Genomic DNA, 19466 nt, shown 5'->3' with positions numbered 1-19466 from the left:
GGGTAGACTTACCTTGACAATCAGGCCTTTGGAGTCCACCATCCAGATTTTTTTGATGGCTTCCTCTTGGGAAATGCCTTCCTTTTCCATGGCCATAATGATGAGAGAAGCTATGCCCATCGCAGCCTGGAAAGCAGATATAAATGGAAACTCTCTGGTTAGTTTCTCCAAGCAACCTGCAACATCCTGGGGAAAGATATTAAAAAGTTGCTACTTCCCCCAGGCCCCATTCTCAAAAAAACAGGCAGACCATAAGTCTTTGGAGCAGAAGACTATCCGTATGTCCTAGGTAGTGCTTAGCACAGTGGAGCCACTGAGACTCCTAAGGCGCCACCACAGTACAAGTAGTAAGTGTTCAGTTGGGCAAGCTGTGCTGCACTGCTGGGATGGGAAGGCAACCTGTCAAGGAAGGGGCGACCAACTGCATCCAAAATAGTGGACTGGTCAGAGGGGTTGAAGATGGAGTACACTGCCTAGGATCTGACCAGGAAGAGCTGCCCAAGACCTTCATGCTTGTCATGGCAATGGAGTGGAGGTAAGCAGAAGCTGGAGGGGCATCAGGATGAAGCCAGCAGAAAGCAACTCGGGCAGTACTGGAAACAGAGCATTTGAAATGCTCAGAGGTGGAGAGTCACTTTTTTCTTCCACTGCTGCATGACCAAACAAGCTGTCCCTGACACACTATGCTGCAATTGCTATTACAGTTGCACAAACAGGCACTAACCAAGGCAGTGCACATACACTTGGGGAAGGACAACTCCTGCTCTGATGAGATCACAATCTGAATGCATGTGAAAAAGGTTTGGAGACAGGAAGTTCTACCATCTCCATCTTGTGGATGGCCACCGAAGGGTTAAGCACCTTGCCCGGAGTCGCACAGGAAGGCAGTAGCAGAGCCAGGAACCAAACCCAGATCTCCTCAGTACAAGTCCAGTGCCTTAACTTCCTGCCTTTCCTTCTTCTCTCTCTTGCCTCTTGTGCCTAGCATTGGACACACTCAGAGACACACAGGATTTCTGCCTTGAAAGGAAATGCAGTGCTCTGAAAAGTGGTGCTGTGAAGTTCTGTGTTTATTGACCCTGTGAGTCCAGGTCCCAAGTGCTCAGCTTATGAAGAAAAATTTGGTGTTCTGTAAGCCCCATCCCTGTGGACTCAGGCTGGACCTCAACAGAAAAGCTGGGCTTCTTCCAGCATTGTTGTCTGTAATATTCGACAAACCTGCATCAAACCTCTATCAACTTTTGTGCAGCCTCATTGCATACAGCTCAGTAAAATACTGTAGGACATGGGCTGGCAAGCTATGACCCATGGGCTGGATCCCAACTGTGGAGTCATTTTATCCAGTCCATGGAGCTGGGGGGCCTCTTCTGCATTGCTTTGGCCATGTTTCTGTGGTAGGAGGCTTTGCTTGGGGGTTGGGGAGAAATGGTGGTGGTGGCTTTGCAGGGGGCAAGGAGTGGGCGGGTGGTTGCAGCTCTGGTTCTGGTGGTGTGTGCTGGGTTAAATTGGCCTGAGCTTGGAGCTAAACTCCATTACAGTGGCCCCCTGCTGCAAAACCTTGCCAACCCCTGCTCTGGGAGGATGTTGTGTCTCTATTTCCTCTTCCTTTTTTTTCTCTTTCAACTGCAAGGCAAAAGGATGAATTTAGGAACAAAATAACCCCTGAACCCTACCTCTCCAGCTCCCTGGAAAACAAATTTGTGGTTGGATAGTTTGTTCTTCGTGATTCTTAAGGCTGCAAAGATGCCAGCTACTGCAACAGAGGCGGTACCTAAACACAGAACACAAGAACAGTGAGCATGATGCAGAGGGACAACGTGCCCTTTGCTCCACCCAGCAGTTGGTTGTGAAAAACATGGAAACTTCCTCTCTCAGGCACTACGTGGCCCCATCACTACACAAGCAGTGACCCACAATCTGTTATCTGCTTAGCCTTGTAGCACTCCTGCAAGGACAGTGCTTCTGTCCCAACTTGGCAGAGGGGGAGTGAATGGGCAGAGACACTAAGAGTCAGATCTTATTCCACCTACCTAAGTGCTGTTGGAGTGGACATAGATACCCAAATGTGATCCTATTCCTGAAGAAATGTTGCATGCAACTTCTTTTGGTACATGCTGCTGTCTTAGCCCTAAGGTGGTCACAGAAAGCAGCCAGCACCAGGAGGTTCCACCACCACTTGTGGTCGCTGCTTTCCAAGCACTCAAGCAGGGTGAACAGGATGACACTGGGACGTCTTAGGCCACTCAGATGTCTGAGAGATGGATGAGGAAGTAGCCCTAAGGCTCAGATCCTCAAAGGGATTAGACACCAAACTCCCATTGATTTCAGACTTCAGGGACTTAGGCCTGAGTTCACGCTGGAAGCCTGTTACAGAGCAGAGAACTGAACCTGGGACTCCTAAATCCCACGCTGGTGTTTGAACAGTGACTTCTCAAACCTTTCTTCTAGTTCCTTTTCAGACCCCTGCTTCTTCTCTTGTATTTTTCATAATTCCCCTTCCCCTTATCCCTGGCCCAAAGACCAGGTTGTCCGTCAGCCCAGAGGTGAGAAGAATTTTAGGAAGAGAGGTTCAGTGGCATCAGTCCATGGTCATAGGTTCAGAGGAAAGCTGGGCTGGAAGGGACTGCAGGAAGTCATGTAGTCTAGCCCCAACTCAGGGCAAGATCACCCCTGATTAAACCATTCGTGTCAAGTGTCTGTCTAACCTGCTCCTGATAGTGTCCAGGGATGGAAATTTCACATCTTCTCCAGGCAGTCTGTTTCAATGCTTCACCATCCACAGAGTCAGAAAGTTCCTCCTAATCTCCACCCTCAATTTCCTCTGGTGCTGTTTCAGCGGGATGTCATTCAAAGCACAGGCAAGATACACTGCCTGGTGTGACAGCCTCAGTGAGATCGTCTGCAGTCCCCACAGTTGCCTGGACAAATGGCTCAAAATTTCCTCCATCTGCCCCTTCAATCGGTTCAAATTTCTGGGCTGAATTCCCCCTCCCCACACTTCGTGTACTGGGTCTTACCACACAAAGACCATGGAGGCAAGGAGCTAAAGGAACTCCAGGCTGGTGAGGGGCATGTGATTTAACTGGGCACAGCTGTATGTGAGGGGAACATACGGGCAGAGTCAGGTGCAATGCTCTGTGCTCCAGAACAACATCTGCAACACAGCTGGATGGTGCTTTCCTGCATCACTTCTACTGCTGTGGTCCTTGGGCTGGTCTAGCTATGTCTGCAAGGTCTACAGACTGGCCTCTCAGCAATCCCTGCCTATTGTTAGTGGATGAGTCAGGAGGTGGGGAAGGATAGCAGGTGGTGAGGCTGGGCTAAAGATTCCCCTCCCCACACACACTCCAGGCTAATTATCCTGTTTTGCCAGGTTTCTATCATTTCACATTTTCCTGCTCTTCCTTTCCAGGCTTAGAGCAGGCCAAGTTTTAATCAGGTAGACACTGATTGAGTCACTCCAGCAGCTCTCCATGGCAACCCAGTAGGCAAGTGGTGCTTTCAGCAACAGTCAAACGAGCTTAATGAAAGAGCTTAATTAACAGAGCATGAACTAGAGCTGGCAGAACCACTAGATGGCACTGTAAATATTTCAATATCAGACAATGTCAGCAAAGAACATTTTGCAACTGTTGTGGCTGATGATTTGGATGTTAAAAGTTGGGGTCCTCAGTGCAAACTACTTGTCAGTGATGCAGTTTGAGCACACACATCTTTTTTTCAGCTTAAAAGAAAAACCATCCTAGCCTGCAAAAACCAAGCGTTAACTAATGCATTATCACCCATACTCTAGGCCACAGAAGAAGCACTCATGGTGCAGCTCTGTCAGATCCCAATAGATCTGCGAATTCTGCTAAATACACTGTCACAAGGGCAGGAAAAGGAATGAAGGAAACACATTCTTCACTTCATCTATTACCGTAATTGGTTAGGAGTGATGAGTAAAGCAGCATTTCTGGTATCCTAAAATATATTTAAGGTACCACAGACACTGTGATGATTGCCACAGAAATGTATGTAATAATAAGTAAATACTTTGCTACGGGATTCCTCTGTACAGTGATAAAGAAACTTCCTAGTCTTAATGGCTCCCTATACACGTGTTCACTGGCATTCTAATTAGGACAGGTTGGTGCAGGCTCGATTAATTGAGTCTGCTATGCCTTCTAATTAGAACAATGCAGCGTTGTTCCAGCATTACGTGTGTTAAGTTCCTGCCTGTTTTAAAATGGCCACAGGAAACTTTAAACCTCATTGAATGAGGTTTAGATGAAGTGTACCCGGGGAGGCAGGGGTGCTTTAATTAGTGCAGGTCCGAGAGCCGTGCTGATTAAAGCGCCTGGAGTGTCATGTGTATCAGCATTCCTGTGCAGAAAAATGGTGGCAGGGTGCTTTGAACTAAAGCTCATTGAACAAGTACCCCACCACCATTTTTTAGCATGGGGACACCGATACATGAGATGCTGGAGTCTGCTGGAGCATAGTAATTACTATGCTGGAGCAGACTCGAACAATCGAGTCTGCTCCAATGTGCTGTGATTACAGCGTGTCAGAGCAGCCTCCCTGCACATGTATAGGAGCCCCCTGTGACCATTTTTATCTGTGCGGGGGCTTAATACACATGATGCTGATTTAATTAGAGTGGCTGCCTGGGAACCAGTCTAATTGATGAGCCCCCCCCCCGCCCCCCCCAGAGAAGGTGTATAGGCAGCCACAGAAATCAGGTCCATGCAGTAGGAGATTTGCTTTCTAAATAAGTGACACTTATTTATATTCATGAGGAAAGATGATCTTGTAGTAAAAGTAATGAAGGAGGATTTGGGGTTGGATTCCTGACCAATCTGGCTGCTTGTGAAACCTTAGGCAAAACACTTTCTTTCTCTACTTCTCAGTTCCCACTGAAGTTCAGGACAGGGAGGTGTTCAAGTCTTGGAACAGTGAGGTGGACCATATACATGATGAGACAGATGGATTATATTTCACCAGTGGCATAAATACACAAGACTGGTACAGGACCAGAGCTGGGCAACATCCTAGCAGTTAATGTGTGTCCTTTCCTTAGCCACATCTACACTAGAAACCTTGGGGCTTTATATACACCACATTTTTTGCCCTTTTATGTGCTGCAACTGCGTGTCTGTTTGCTCACGCAGGATTTCTGGACACTTTAAAAGTCTTTCATGTGTATTAAAGTCAAACTCCTCAGGAATAGTTTAGTTTGGCTCACCGGGAATTAAAGTGTCGCATCCATGGATTTGTTGCATGCAAACACAAAGGCACTCAAAGACGTGCAATGAATCTCTTTGTCCACCAGATGACTGCGACTTCTTTGTAGTTCACCCCTTTGACTTGCTTTTGATTTTGAATTGCTTCCATTTTTTTTTTCGTGTGTGGTTTGCCAGCTTCCTGCTGCATGGGCATGAGCACAGGGTATGGGGTGGGGGCCCCTGGGCGGGGGGGAGTCAGCACTGGACTGTCCTGTTCCTCTGTGGTGCTGGCCGTAGACTGGACTTAATTAGTTCGAAAACCTAGTGCGTGCAAACACTGATGCAGTGCTCCAAAGCTTAATTCTTTCGAAAGCCTAGTGCGTGCAAACACTGATGAGACACTCCAAAATAAATAAGTTTAAATTTTATAAACCTATTTAATTTAATGAGGATTAAAACCTGTGATGTGTACAGGCTCCCCTTTACTGGCAAAGTCATATCAGTTTGGGGTACAATTTTTAAACCATATTGCTATACCAGCAAAAACCCAAGTAGGGACATAGCTATACTGTACAGAAGTGTTTTAGCTGGTTTGGCTAATTTTGCTCTGGAACCCTGAAGAATTTAAACAAGGAAAAAGAGTTTTTTGCTGGTACACATTAAGGCTACCCTGCTATGGTACAACCAAACTAGAATTGCTGGGCCAGGAAAACTTTCTAGTATGGGCCTGGTCTAACCTGCCACCTTACCAAGAATTTGAGTTGGTAAAAGTGGCAAGGGCCTATGTTCCTGGAAGAAACAGTCCCTTGTTATAACTATGGCATGGACATGTTAGGTAAGTAGGTAGGATGGAACCAAAAGTCTTTCTGCTCGTCACTTGAGCTAAAGGAGAATCCTCCAGCCCTTGTTCATAGTGCTGGGTTGGGCTGAGCAGGTCTGTTTCATTCCAGGAAAATGGTACCAGCACTTGCCCTATTTCATTACACCATCCTGTTTGTCTAGAATGTGCAGGTGGTGGGGCAAAGTCACAGGCTGGGGGAGAAAATCCCAAACTATGGAGGTGGAAGGATATAGCAGCTCTCTGGAAGGGCGATGGGTTTCACAGTGATAGAAGCTGGGAAGTGGCCAGAACATGCATGTGAGAGACTAGTAAAGGGGAGATTTGGAAGCAGAGAAACTTCACGTTTCCCTTGGTTTGGCTCCATGTGAAATTGCTTTAAACCTTACAGGGGCCAGTTGGGACTATTCCTGGTTCCTGCATGTGCCTCTGAACCTACATTACACAGCAGAAGAATGAATGCTCTTGGAACATCCTGCAGAGGGATTTGAGGTCTTTTTTAAACAAGTTATTTACAAGGAATGGAAGAAGTGGGGTGAAGGCTGGATAAAGGGTGCCCTGACTCAGTCCACAAGATGACGTGCTTCTCAGCAGTGCATAAGCCTATGGGACAGGGTGTGCCATTACTCATTCCCCTGCACTTTAATTACAGATAGGCCTGAGCAATGGCAGGGCGCCACTCAGCTTTGCCATTTGTAATAAGGTTTCTTCTCCAATGTGTTTCTAATCCCTCCTCTTCTCCTCAACTCCATCTTGCCCCTGTTGCTCAAGTAACAATATTATTGTACCTTGGCCTCAGATCAATATTTATCTTTGAAATTACAGTTTCTGAACTTGGAGCAATAAAGCATCTCAGTGGAGCAGGCAAGTTCACAGCTGGTTTGTGTAAGAAGTTGGCTAATCAATGCTCTCTATTTCCAAAAGGACTGCAAAAGAAAGAAACCCAAAAAGCTTACCACAGGCTTGGCCAGAAATAGGCCCCTCAGCAAGCGGGTCTCTCTGTTTTCCAAGTAGATTGAATGTCCTTATTCCAGATAACTACTTCCTTAAGTAATTAGAAAAGGAGAGCCAGCATGGCTAGTCTGTTTTAAGGTCAGGGGCAAAGAAGGAAAGCGTTCATAAATCACATTGTTCTTTGCAGTCCTGAAGTGAAAGAGGCCTCAGGCGCCCTCCCTGGCTGCCCAGAGGGACAGTATCAAGAAAAAAGTGGAAGGCTTGGACAATTAAAAAGGAAGCAAGTTCAGGCAGCAGTGCCTGTCCACTAGCAAGAAAGCTCCAGGTCGTTTTTGAATATTGCTGTTACAGAGAACTAAAATACTCAGGATCTGACGTTTCGTTCATGGTTGTGCAACTCAGCAATAACCCCACAGATATCAATGAAGCTGGATCAGTGTAAAACCAGTGAGGATCATGCCCCTTAGTATGTGCTGTGCTTTCCATCTTTGAGGCGCTGCATGAACATAAAATGATCAAGCCTGGGAACACCTATATGTAGTAAGGAAGTGTTACCCCAGTTTTGCAAACGGGGAAAGCAGACAGAGAGAGGGCTATGACAGGCCTTCCACAATGAGTCAGTGGCAGGACTGGGAGTGGAGCTCAAGAGAAATGCAGGTTGAGTGCTGATGCCACAGCTTTACAATATATGACAGACCTCAGGGTTAACCAACATTCACAGAACTGGCAAAACCAATGAGCCTTTCAACTGTAAGTGCAGTTTCTTGTTGGGCAGCCAAGTTTCTTGACACCTACAGTCCCACGGCTGCCTTGTTCCCAGAGGTCTCTTGGCCTACTAGTCTGTAGGGCAGCTTAACAGTATCAATCATACGACACAAGTGAAGGGGCTGTGTGGGAGAGAGATATGAAGTGTCTTTGGGCCCCTCAGTAGATAGGCAGAGGGATGAGGACACTTCATTGCACACCTTTGGGCATTCCCACGTCTCCTCTGTGCTTGCCAAGTTTGCGATGGAGGCATAAATGAAGGGGAAGAGTCTGGGGTCGGATTCCTTGCACCTGACCCTGTCTCTCAAACTACAGTCCATGTCAGCAGTGGGGGGCAAATCCTCACTTACTTGCTCAAGTAATTGAAGTACACACCTCGGTTAGCTCCACAGTGAGCACCATGGAGAAGGATGGCTGCCACCTGTCCACGTGTATATATATGGTAACAAGGTTGTGACTGCTAGAGCTGTTTACCAGATGTTGTTCCTTACAGTCACTGTAAAATCTGCACCCTCCTTCATCAAAGGTACATGCCACTGCCACTTAAAGGAGAACCTCCAACAGCCATTAGCTGTATAGGGCTTATGGCAAACAACGGAAGAGTTCCCATTCCAGCCGATGGAAGCACGCCAACAAACACTAGCCGTTTCATTACATTTCCTGACCCCCGGTATAGGTGATACTCCCCAGTAATACCCTTTGACTGTAACAAGGGCCAGCGCATCCAGTGAAGAAAACTGGGAACCAGCTAATTGAAAATATTAATCATTAGTCCAGTCAGTCTTTCCTTCTCTTTCCTTGCCCCACTGAAGTCTCTCAAATGGTTGCCAAAGATCAGGAATGACCATTATAAAAAAAGAAAAGACCATTATAACTGTGATGAGAAAGTGCAAGCAAAAAAAATGCAATTTTACATACAGGAAGCAATCAATCCCTTGCTGCACAACCTTTTCAAACCCTCGCTCAGAGTAATCCTCTGCAGCATTTGCCATTCAGATGGTTCTTGGAGGAAGATTAACCTTCCCAGATGCTGATAATACTTGCAAATAAAACAGCAGAATTAAAATGAGGCAAAGACGTGCAGTGATATTTCCATCTTAGTCTCCTGGGGCTCCTATATATGTGCAGGGAGCCGGCTCTGATGCATTGGAAATCCAGCATGTTGGAGCAGACTTGATTAATCAAGACTGCTGGAGTGCAGAAATTAATGCGCTCCAGCAAACTCTAGCATCACGTTTATCAGCATCCCCACATTGAAAAATGGTGGTGGGGGCTTTGAACTAAAGCTCACTGAACAATAATATGTTATGAGCTTTCATTCAAAGTGCCCTGCTGCCATTTTTCAGTGTAGGGGATGCTAATACACGTGTTGTGATGCTCAGGCACTTTTAATTAGCATGGCTCTCTAATTAAAATGCCCTCACCCGTGCCTCCCAGAGCATGTGTAAAAATGGCTCTAAACTCAAAGCTCAAGTGTAGTCAGACTGTTGACATTCTTCTCAAAGTGACTGCACTAAGATGGTTAAAAATAAACTTTTGAAACTGCTTGGAAGCAATCAAGCCCAGTGACACAGATCTAGAAGGGGACACTCAGAGAAACTAATTCAGATTCTTTGCTCTGTATATCAACAGTTTAAGAGCACTGGAAACCCAGAGCATTTAAGGTGGTGGGGAAAGAACTGCTGGCTTCAACAGTGATGCTGGGAAGATTAAGCACTTCAGTTGTTGCCATCAGAAGGGGGCCCAGGAAAGCAGGAGGCAGCTGTTCTGCATTGTCTACAACAAGCCATTCAGGGGACATAACTGTACAGAAAAGTGAGTCCTGGGATAGGAAGTAAAACTCCCTTTTGAAATGTGAAATACGTCTCTCTGCTACTTAGCTCAGCCTGTGTCTGCCTCTTTTGCAGAAATGAGGAAGGGTATTTCATGCTGGAAAAACCTCTCCCAACTATACAGTTGGTCTAATAAGAGATATCACAAAAAATCCTAGCCTCTCCCTGTTTAATGCACATAAAGGCTTGGCTGCTCTGGAGGAGACACCCTCTCTTAGCAGCAATGCAATAACCTGCAAGTGTGGCACTTCTTTTAAAGTTTCTGTGCCCAAATCAATGTCCCTCTGCCTAGACTGAATAGAGTGGAGAAATCACTTCCCTAGATTTGCAAGAGATGATCCAGTATACTGCTGTCTTTTTTTTGCAACAACAGTACACTGTTGACTCATATTCATCTTATGGCCTACTGTAACTCCAGGTCCTTCTCTGCAGTACTGCAGCCTAGCCAGTTATTCTCCAGTCCTTATTTATGCATGCAACCATTTTGTCTCAAGCGTGGAACTTTGCATTTGTCCTTGTTGAATTTCATCTGACTGATTGCAGACCATTTTTTCAGTCTATTCAAGTTATTCTGGATCCTAGCCCTATCCCGCTGAGCATCTGAAACTCCACCCAGTTTGGTGTTATCTGCAAATCTGCACCAGATCCCATGAGCTAAATTATTAATGAATACATTAAACAACACTGGACCCATGGCACCCCCCGGAAACTCCATTTGATACCTCCTCCCAACTAGATATAGAGCCATTGAGGACTACTTGTTGAGCATGCTGATCCAAAAAGTTCTGTATCCACCTTACAGTACTTCCATCGAGTCTGTATTTCCTTAGCTTTCTACTGAGAATGTCATGGGAGAAAATGTCAAAAGCCTTGCTAAAGTCAAGGTATATCACATCCACTACTCTCCCCTCATCACAGAGCCTGTCACTTTATCATAGAAGGAAATCAGGTGTTTCAGGCATGAGTTACTTTTGGTGAATCCATGCTGGCTTTTCCTCATCACCTTGTTCTCCTCTAGGTGTTTCACAATAGTTTCCTTTCCAGGCCCTGAGGTCAGCCAGACTGGTCTGTAATTCCTTGGATCCTCCACTTTCCATTCTTAAAGATGGGTACTATATTTGCCCTTTTCCAGACATCTGGAGCTTCATCCACCCTCTACAAATTCTCAATGAGGATAGGTAACAGCTCTGAAATTACCTCAGCCAGTTCCTTCAGTATCCTAGAATGCATCCCATCCAGCCTTACTGACTTGAAAGCACCTAGCTTCTCCAAGTAATTGCTAGCTAGGTAACTCTGGGTCCCTTCCAACCCTACAATTCTGTACTAGGAAACAGACCAAAAACAAATGTGTATTTTTTGTAGGCGACCAAAGAGCCTTTGCTCACCATCTACCTATGCTGGACTTAAAACCAGTTACAGAGATGTGGAAAAAGGCAGTTTCTCCTTTCTCAGCCTTTCCAGTTAGTGTGAGTAATTTGAATCTTTGTTGGCTGTTTGGAAAAGGCAGTTTCTCCTTTCTCAGTCCTGACCCATACTCTCTGTTCCCTTCAAAGAAGCAAACTACTTTTTCCAATAATACCAGTGCCAATACATTTTTGTCTTCTAAAACTCTCCCATCTTGCACAATAATTGCTAGAAGAGGCTGAAAATAATTAAAAACTCATAGGAGTTATGCTATTTTTGTTCTCTAAGATTACCCCCCCCCCCAAACATCTAGGGTATTTTAAATATTTTGCAGACAAGTAAGACCTAGAGCTAGCTCCTCACTCATCCAGTTTCAGCTTAAACTAATGCCAGCCCTCCTATTCCCCTGGATTTTCTGTTATGCATTTTGAGGCCCCCAAAGAGCTCTACAGAAAGTTAAGTGACAATGCTTTTTTACAGCATGGGTTAGGATAATGGTTCAAAGAAGTAGTCCGTGACATTATCCAGTGAAAGTTAAAACCAATCATGAATGTACGGGGAAGAAGTATATATATTTCCATTAAAGCCTTAAAAGGTTTAACACCAGATCCTCAGCAGCTATAAAACAGTCATCCCCAGAAGTCAAGGGAGTGACACCCAATTTATACTTACAAAGGATGGATGCAGAGGATATGTGTTTGCCCTACACAGAAGTCAGTGGGAGATACAGTTACAGAAAGGATGCAAAAGAAGAAGCTGGCCCTTAATTAATAACTATAGTAACATCAGCTAGAAAGCACAGGTCCAAAAGGGCTGGGTAATGGAAAATCCCTGCAGGAATGAGAAGTATCCCGCTCTACCTTCCCATGCAGGTGGAATGGGTCCCTATAGAGAAAATGCCTGTTCAAAAGCTGTCCGACAGCACATAACTCCCTTTGTTTTATAGCATCGTGTCTTCCAGCACTCTCTTCCTATCGTGCTTTTCTTTCCTTTTAGCTTCCTGTCATAATTACCAATACATATTCCAAGCCAGCTGAAACAACAAAGAAAGATACTATAAAGTTTTAATCATCTGAAATGACTAAATGAATTGCCAAAAATGAGGCTTATTAACCAAAGCACGTGGAAAAGTGCCTGCAGCATGGGCAGCAGCATGAGGACCTGGATTCAAACCCAACCAAATGTCTGAGGGAGTTCAGACTTGGAGCTTTGTAATAAACCCATATCTATTCTCACTTGGGACCTGGGACTGTTCTCTTGAAGTCTAAGGTTTCTGAGTAGACACACCAGGCCAGATTCTATTTCACTTAGTAGCCATTTAAATGAATTTAGGCACCTAAATCCTATTCTATTCCAGCCTGTTCAAGTCCCTAAAAATCTACTATGCAGGTGTGTCTTCATGTGTGCCCCACTGCACAGCTGGCACTGGGCAGTCCCAGTGGCGCACGGGTTGTTTCCGACCCTATTGTGCAGTAGCAATGAGCTACTGCATAGTGGCTCGTTGCTACTGTGCAGGAGTAGTGGCATCACAGTTAGTGCTCGCCAATGCTACATTACCATAGCTCATCACTATGGCGATGTAGCATGTTGTGTAGATGCACCCAGTATCTACTTTCATAGAATACCATCGTCTGATCCTCAAGACTGAGTCACAGAAAAGCAGCAAGGAGGAGAAGGAATCACCTGTTGCATTAATTGGTTTTCATGGACTTGAGCGGGCTGAAATAGGATCACGTGCAGATGCCCAAGTTTACTTATGTGCCTGATAGGTGGAACAGAATCTAACCCAGCATGAGTCTGAGGAGTGAAGTGATACCAGTGTAGTTTGTTTCTCACTTCCATTGTACAGATGTTAAGGTCAAAGCCTTCCAACGTGGCCAATGACATGGAGTTCCTTTCTCTAGGACACTCTGAAGGGCTTTCATTTGCAGAGGGGACTGCTCTGCACTTCATGAAAATTAGGCTAATGCAAGGTATCTCCAGTTGGGCACCCTGAAATTAAAGTTCTCAAAATGTCAAGAGAAGTCCTCTAATTTCAAGAGAACATTCAAGCTTCTCACAAGTCAGGAAATAGCCAGGTAAATGGGGGACTTTGACTGGGGTGTGCCAATATTCCCGCTGGGAGCAAAGCCAGAGGTTCCTGGGAAGAGGGTCTTGCCCCTCTGCTCAGGGTCAGACTGATCACCATATTTGGGGTCAGGAAGGAATTTTACCCTATGGTCAGATTGGTATGGACTGTGGGAGTTCTTGCCTTCCTCTGCAGCGGGGACATGGCTCTGCACCCAGGATCTCTTGAGCAGTCTTTGACAACACTTCACAGAAACAGGACATTGGCTGCTGTGGTTCCCCTGCTTTGCCTGTGGCAAGTTAGGGTGTTAGGTCTATGTTGTGTCAGGGTTGCAAGTAGTCTTATGTCGAGTTTAGATTATGGTTGTCTGGGATAGTTTGGATAGGGATGGTCTTGTCTCGGGCAGGGGGTTGGACTAGACGACCTATGGAGGTCCCTTCCAGCTCCACTTCTCCATGTTTCTATGATTCTCTGTGAAATGCTCCCATTAAATCCCAAACTCTCTCCCCTTATCCATAAGCACAAGAGACTCTCCAAATACATGATCAAGTACTGTACAAATAATGGCACAACCTACAGCTTTCGTTGACAACCATATATTTTTTGACAGCTTCTAAGTGCTGTTCTCCGTATGACCAACAATCAGAGCCCACAAAAGCCACTCATCTATTTGATGCTCATAAATGAGTGGTGAAACTTGGCTCTGTTCAATACAAGCGGTTGTTCTCACTGAGGCAAGGCTTCTTCAAGGCCTTGCTGTATGTAGCAGCCAGATGCATATAGTTTTGCACCGCACTGAAAGCTCCATGGTGCTCGCGTAAAGATCTCAGCTGTGCAAGTTAAACAGCCTGATTGCAGTACGGGTCTGAACCCACATGCACTAAAGCCCATGGGAAAACTCCAGTTGATTTTGATGGGGATTCAATGCACACTTGAGAAGACTGAGCTGAAAAAGACAAGCCTTTTGATTTCACACTAAAAGAGATTGGGGCCCAGCCACAGTCACCATAGATTTTTTTAAAGACAGGCAGTTTTTCATGAGGCAGAGCTTCCGTGGTCTCCAGATTAGTACAATGGGCATTTTCCTGTCTGCGAGGGAAGCAGAAGCCTATGCACCAGCCCTGTCCCGGTGGTGCACGAGGATTTAGCCCAGCGTGGGCGTTCTGAATTGTTTACTTTCTCAACATCATTGGGCAAGGAGAAGTGAAGCAGGGCTAGGAGGTGCACCATGAGAACATAAGAATTGCCATTTACTGGGTCAGACCATGTCACAGTGGCAGAGAGTGGATGCTGAGTCTGCTTCTGATCTGACACCATCAGATAAATGCTCCAGACCTCTCCCCCCATTTTGCTGCTGGCCCATTCTTCTGCTTTGCTATTGAACAAGGGGAGGGGACAGTGAAAAAAAGTTCCCTGGAGCTGAAATGAAAGCTGCTGTCCCTTGAATGAACCCAGACAGAGCTGGGAAAGAGGTGATGTCATCAAGCTGCGGTCCCTTAAAGGGAACTCCCACACAGCGGGGCATTGTGAGCCAGCTCCAGCTTCAGGCCCTGGCAAATGGTTTCATAATAAGAGCAGTCACCCCTTCCCAGTTCAAGATATGTGGCAAACTTCCCACTCAGCCTCAGCTGGCTGGCCAGGCTTGGGAATGGTTTCTATCTCCTGAGTCACTCCTACTTTTGGGCTAGGATGTTCATGGAAGGAAGCAAGTTTTTGGTTACAAAATACTGCGGGGATGAGAATGTCAAAAGATAGTTTCTTTTCACACAGGAACATGAGGCCAAATAGACAGAGACTTAAGGGAGTCTGAGGCCTAGTGACATCCGCCTTCTTCCCAACCCTCAGTGCATGGTGTCCACGCAGAACATACACTGCATTTGTCTCTGGACAAGTTGTGTCCATGTTGGTCCTGGAACAGAAATATCCTGAGATTGGCATGTACCCTTCTGATCTGGGTTTAGTGAGTGACTGAATGCACTGCTACCTTTCTGCCATTGATTCAGTGATGCAATCCCAGGACTGCACTTTGTCTCAGATTAAAACGGCTTATCCTGGGACAAATGCAATGTGTTTGTAGCCTTAAACTAACTTAGCTTCTCTTAAGATGTGATTTTGCTGAGACTCACACCACTTGGCCACTAAGCTTAAATTAGTGCCACTTCGGCCTGGCCTAAATGGAAGACTAAAGTCATGCCTAAATCTTATTTTGTGAAATCGGTGCAAACTGTCAGCTAAAGCAGTACGTTGAGTTCAAACTGAATTAGGCCTATTCTTTACTGGCTTGAGTGAAAGTGAAATGAGAGTGTTTACTCGGGGTTCTGTACCAGGTCAAGTAGATAATTTTAAAACCATTTTAAGTGAAACTGGTGCAACTTTCTTCTTTAGATAAGGCCTGAGATACCAAAGGGGTCACAAGTGATGGGGAAATCAATAAACATTGGTAAAAGGAGGGTATAAATTTCAATAGGGAATCCCCTATTTTCTCTCATGCCTACCCTAACTCTCCATGGAATGCAAGTTAGACTCCATTAGGCTCGGTGGCCAATTCAGAGAGGGTGGAAAAGTAGGTGAGCTGTACAAGACAATGAGCAAGTCCAAAATCATGTCACTGAATGCTAAGGAAAGTGGGAAAGACTTCAAGTTTTCCTGGGTTTATTTGCACACATTTTGGAATATGAGTCTCAGACTTGGCATCATCTACTTTCTTTAACTTACTGTAAAAAGGCAACTACATAAACCCCCCAAATAATGGTTAGTGTTTCATGACTCATTACATGGCTGCTCAAGTAATTAATAGACTACAATAAAATCCACGCAAGCTCTATGCTTTATTTCACAGGAGCTGGGAAAAAGGTTAAGTATCAATTGTTTTAGCATATGGTAACTTTGGCTTATTGGGAAATCTTTCCAGGGTCAGGTCTTCAAAGATGCCCATGCACAACTGCATAGTTTCAAGTGAGGAGCACCAGCCAAGACCTGTGCTCTGGGCATGCTCATACAGAGCTCTGCCAAATCCTGTCATCCCCTGCTCAGTGAAACTATACCAAAAGTGTTGTACTTTGAAGAGCCAGATATAGGAGCTGCCCCCAGGTGTCCAGCTGTCATCTCTCCCAACTTAGAGCATTAATTTGCTCCAGCCTGAGTCTATACACAGTGCCTCAGAGTTCCCCTCAGAGTTCCCTCTTTTCTCCTTCTGACATAGTACCCAATTCCTACCACTCCTCCCTTTACAAATTAAATATGCTCAGTCTTTCTGTCATCCTCAGCAAAACCCTTGTCCAGACCTGAATCTGATCCTTCACAGTCTTTCCACGGTGAAAACCTGCACAGTACCAGAACCCCTATCTCCTGCTTTATTGAAGAAGGGGGTCAGCCATCTTCAAGCCATTCCTCCTAGTCTCTTTATTAGATTAGATTCTTGCACGTCTACCTTACCCAGTCTGGCATGTCTTCATCCTCTTCTGCTAAACATACTTCTTCAAAACACATTTATTCTAGCGGGACTAGCTACCACTGTGCTTCCAACTCCCAAACTTAGAAGACTTCATAGATGCAAAAGGACTATTAGATGACACTGTGGATATGGAACTATGCTGAGGGGCTCCTCTCATAGGAAGAGGCACTGAGTGAAAAATACCACTGGCATGATAGTTTCATTTGGTCTTTTTCAGATGCAAAATAGGATGATTGTAATAACTGATTAAGACTGACTCTCCAAATTTCCTTTACGTGTCAGTCAGGGCTAAGAAAAATGGAAGAAAACATGAGAAGACAAAAAGTAGAGGTAAGGGCTGGCTAGTGTACTGACATATAACTGACATAAGAAGACCCTGCTCTTAAATGGATGGATGGATGGAAAAACACTCTTTCCTGCAATGATTTCAAGCAAAGGAAAGGGTTTATTCATATACACTATGTTGAGAACAACTATGGTCTAACACTCTAATACCAACTATGTCACTCTCCATGGCTTTGGGAAAGTCACGTTAGTCTCTTTGGGGAAAAAGAACTTAACTTTCCATTAATACTGAGAGTGAAGCTAAAGGCAGGGGTTGGCTATCACCATATCAGTTCCCCATGTATATGTGGAGAGGATAATAATACAGAGTCATTGCAAGGATTACTGAATGCTTATAAAACATATGAAAATTAAACAACCTATGCAACTGTTACATTTTTTACTGCTTGAGCCTGCTTATAGAAAATTAAACTCCTGAAATTGCCTTAATAATTTAATGCACCGGGAGAAACCATATAGGATATTTTCTCTCACAACAAGAACTGCAGCAGAAATTTGCAGAAAAGCTAAATGGAGCTAAAGGATGCTAAAGCTAAAGGATGGAGGCACACTTTTCACCACACGCTATTGTGCTTTTGTTTATTATTTAATTGCTTTTGTGGGGCCCCATAGACACTTACGTTCTAATGGTCTTGTGAACTGAATTGTATTTCCCTGTGTGCTGGACTGGGTTGAAGTCTCACTTTCCCAACTGCATTTTTACTTACCCTGAATGTCATCATTGAATGTACAATATCTGTTGCGGTATTTGTTGAGGAGACGGAAAGCATTGGCATTGGCAAAATCTTCAAACTGGATTAAACAGTTCATTCCATACCTGTAGATAAAAGGACAATTACAAATGGATAGCAATTTCTTCACAATATAGGATGACATATGTACTTGCTATTACTGCACGTACAGAAACACAAATATATATGAAATACCAGCAGAGGCAAACAATCAAGGACATGGTATATTGAGAATGTCTAAATCTATCACACTAATGGAATCATCAGGTTAATCAGAGACCTTGCCGCCATTTTAGGGAAAAGTATCCTTACTTTGTACTTTTACAGCTCCTCCATTCTGAGTATCACGAAGTGTTTTAGAAACATCATCAAGCAGGCTCAGAACATCACTCCAGAGAGCTGGGAGGTAAATGTTGTTCATACGATCAAGAGGATGAACGCAAGACACAGGAAAACAACGTACTTGCCCAAGGTCATACAATGAGTCAGTGGCAGAGACAGGAACTGGACCCAGACTTCCTGAGTATGTTTTAAGCACTAGGTCATCCTTCCCATTTGAGCTGATTCCTGTTTGTCAGGAATTATGGCTAAAGCAGAGGAAGTAGATAATCTTTCTTCTATTATCAGGTCTGCCAGTAACTTGCCATGTTATTTAGGGCAAATCATTTCATACCTGTGTTCCTTAGTTTCCTCCTGGGAATAACAATGCTTATCCAACAAGGGCATTCTGAATCTCTTTTCATCATTTTTTTGTAAATATGTGCATCTTCCTGAGACAGAAAGCACTATGGAAGGCCTTACCATAATGCCAAATATGCCAAATATTATTATATATTCTAGTTCATATCTGAGCTTTCCAGCATCTAATCATGCATTGTCAGTCCTTAAATTGGACATCAAAGACTTTATTACAAATGTAGGAAAAATTCTTTTAAAATTACATATCTTTATATCTAATATGTGAGGCAGTCTTCACAATGAGAGTCAATATACTCAGTAATGCTGACCCTTCACATAATGAGATTAAATAGTGCACTCTTCTCAGGAGCTATAATAGGTTTTTGAGCATATATATATATTATATATATATAATGAAGTGTATGTATGTATGTTTGCCTATAACTCAAGAATGGCTGGTCCTATGTACTCTAAACCTTCCAAAATCACTGAATATCACCCAAAGAAAATTATAGGCGGGTTATTTTTCACTTGACCCTTTTTGGGGCTTCCATGGACTGGGATTACTTCACTTCTCAGATAACAAACTGGTACCTCTCCATTTTGCATGCAGTGAATGCAGTTCAACTGTCATTATTATATTGCCACTTGCCTTTTTTAAAATTCAATTGCCATTATTATATTGATGCGTGCCCTTTTTTTGCTCCACATTAAATATTACATGTTAAATATGTTGTGCTATGTTCTTTAAAAACAAACAATATTTTTGACCTAAATATGTTGTACTAAGTTATTTGAGAATAAACAAATACTGCAATTACAAAAATAACAACCCGGGCAAAGAATGGGTACTTCAGCTAGTATACATATATATGTGTGTGTGTGTATAATTATATATAAAGAGAGCACATATACACACACATATATAAATACACATACACATATATATACTTTGGCATAACTTTAAATAATAATATGACATAGTATCAGAGGAGTCTTTGCAGGCAAGCCTTAAGACAGAAAGGAAACATGCTTTTGCTCTGGGTTCAGTATATTCCTTTAGAAAGACAATGGTCTTCCCCTGAGAAACCATCAAGGGCCCACTTGAATCCCAGGCAGCTGAAAAGCAAGTGAAGAGCTGTTTGCATGATTACATGCATCTGTCTCTGTTTCTGCCTGCCAATGTGTGA

General features: G+C 44.2%; 1 protein-coding gene across 1 annotated transcript in view; it reads right to left on the bottom strand.

The window, feature by feature from the left end:
* Nucleotides 1-19466, bottom strand: part of ME3 (malic enzyme 3) — a 176920-nt gene that overhangs the window by 11279 nt on the left and 146175 nt on the right. Inside the window, exons 7-9 of the mRNA XM_006258999.4 lie at nucleotides 17575-17684; nucleotides 1674-1771; nucleotides 13-126 (exon numbers count right to left, since the gene is read on the bottom strand). Of these exons, the coding sequence (XP_006259061.4) occupies nucleotides 13-126; nucleotides 1674-1771; nucleotides 17575-17684 (322 nt within the window). The remainder of the gene's footprint in view (nucleotides 1-12; nucleotides 127-1673; nucleotides 1772-17574; nucleotides 17685-19466) is intronic.

The sequence above is a fragment of the Alligator mississippiensis genome, chromosome 1 (genome assembly GCF_030867095.1).
Source record: "Alligator mississippiensis isolate rAllMis1 chromosome 1, rAllMis1, whole genome shotgun sequence".
In the NCBI taxonomy this organism is placed as follows: Eukaryota; Metazoa; Chordata; order Crocodylia; family Alligatoridae; genus Alligator; species Alligator mississippiensis.
This window is presented reverse-complemented; position numbering and strand designations above follow the sequence as displayed.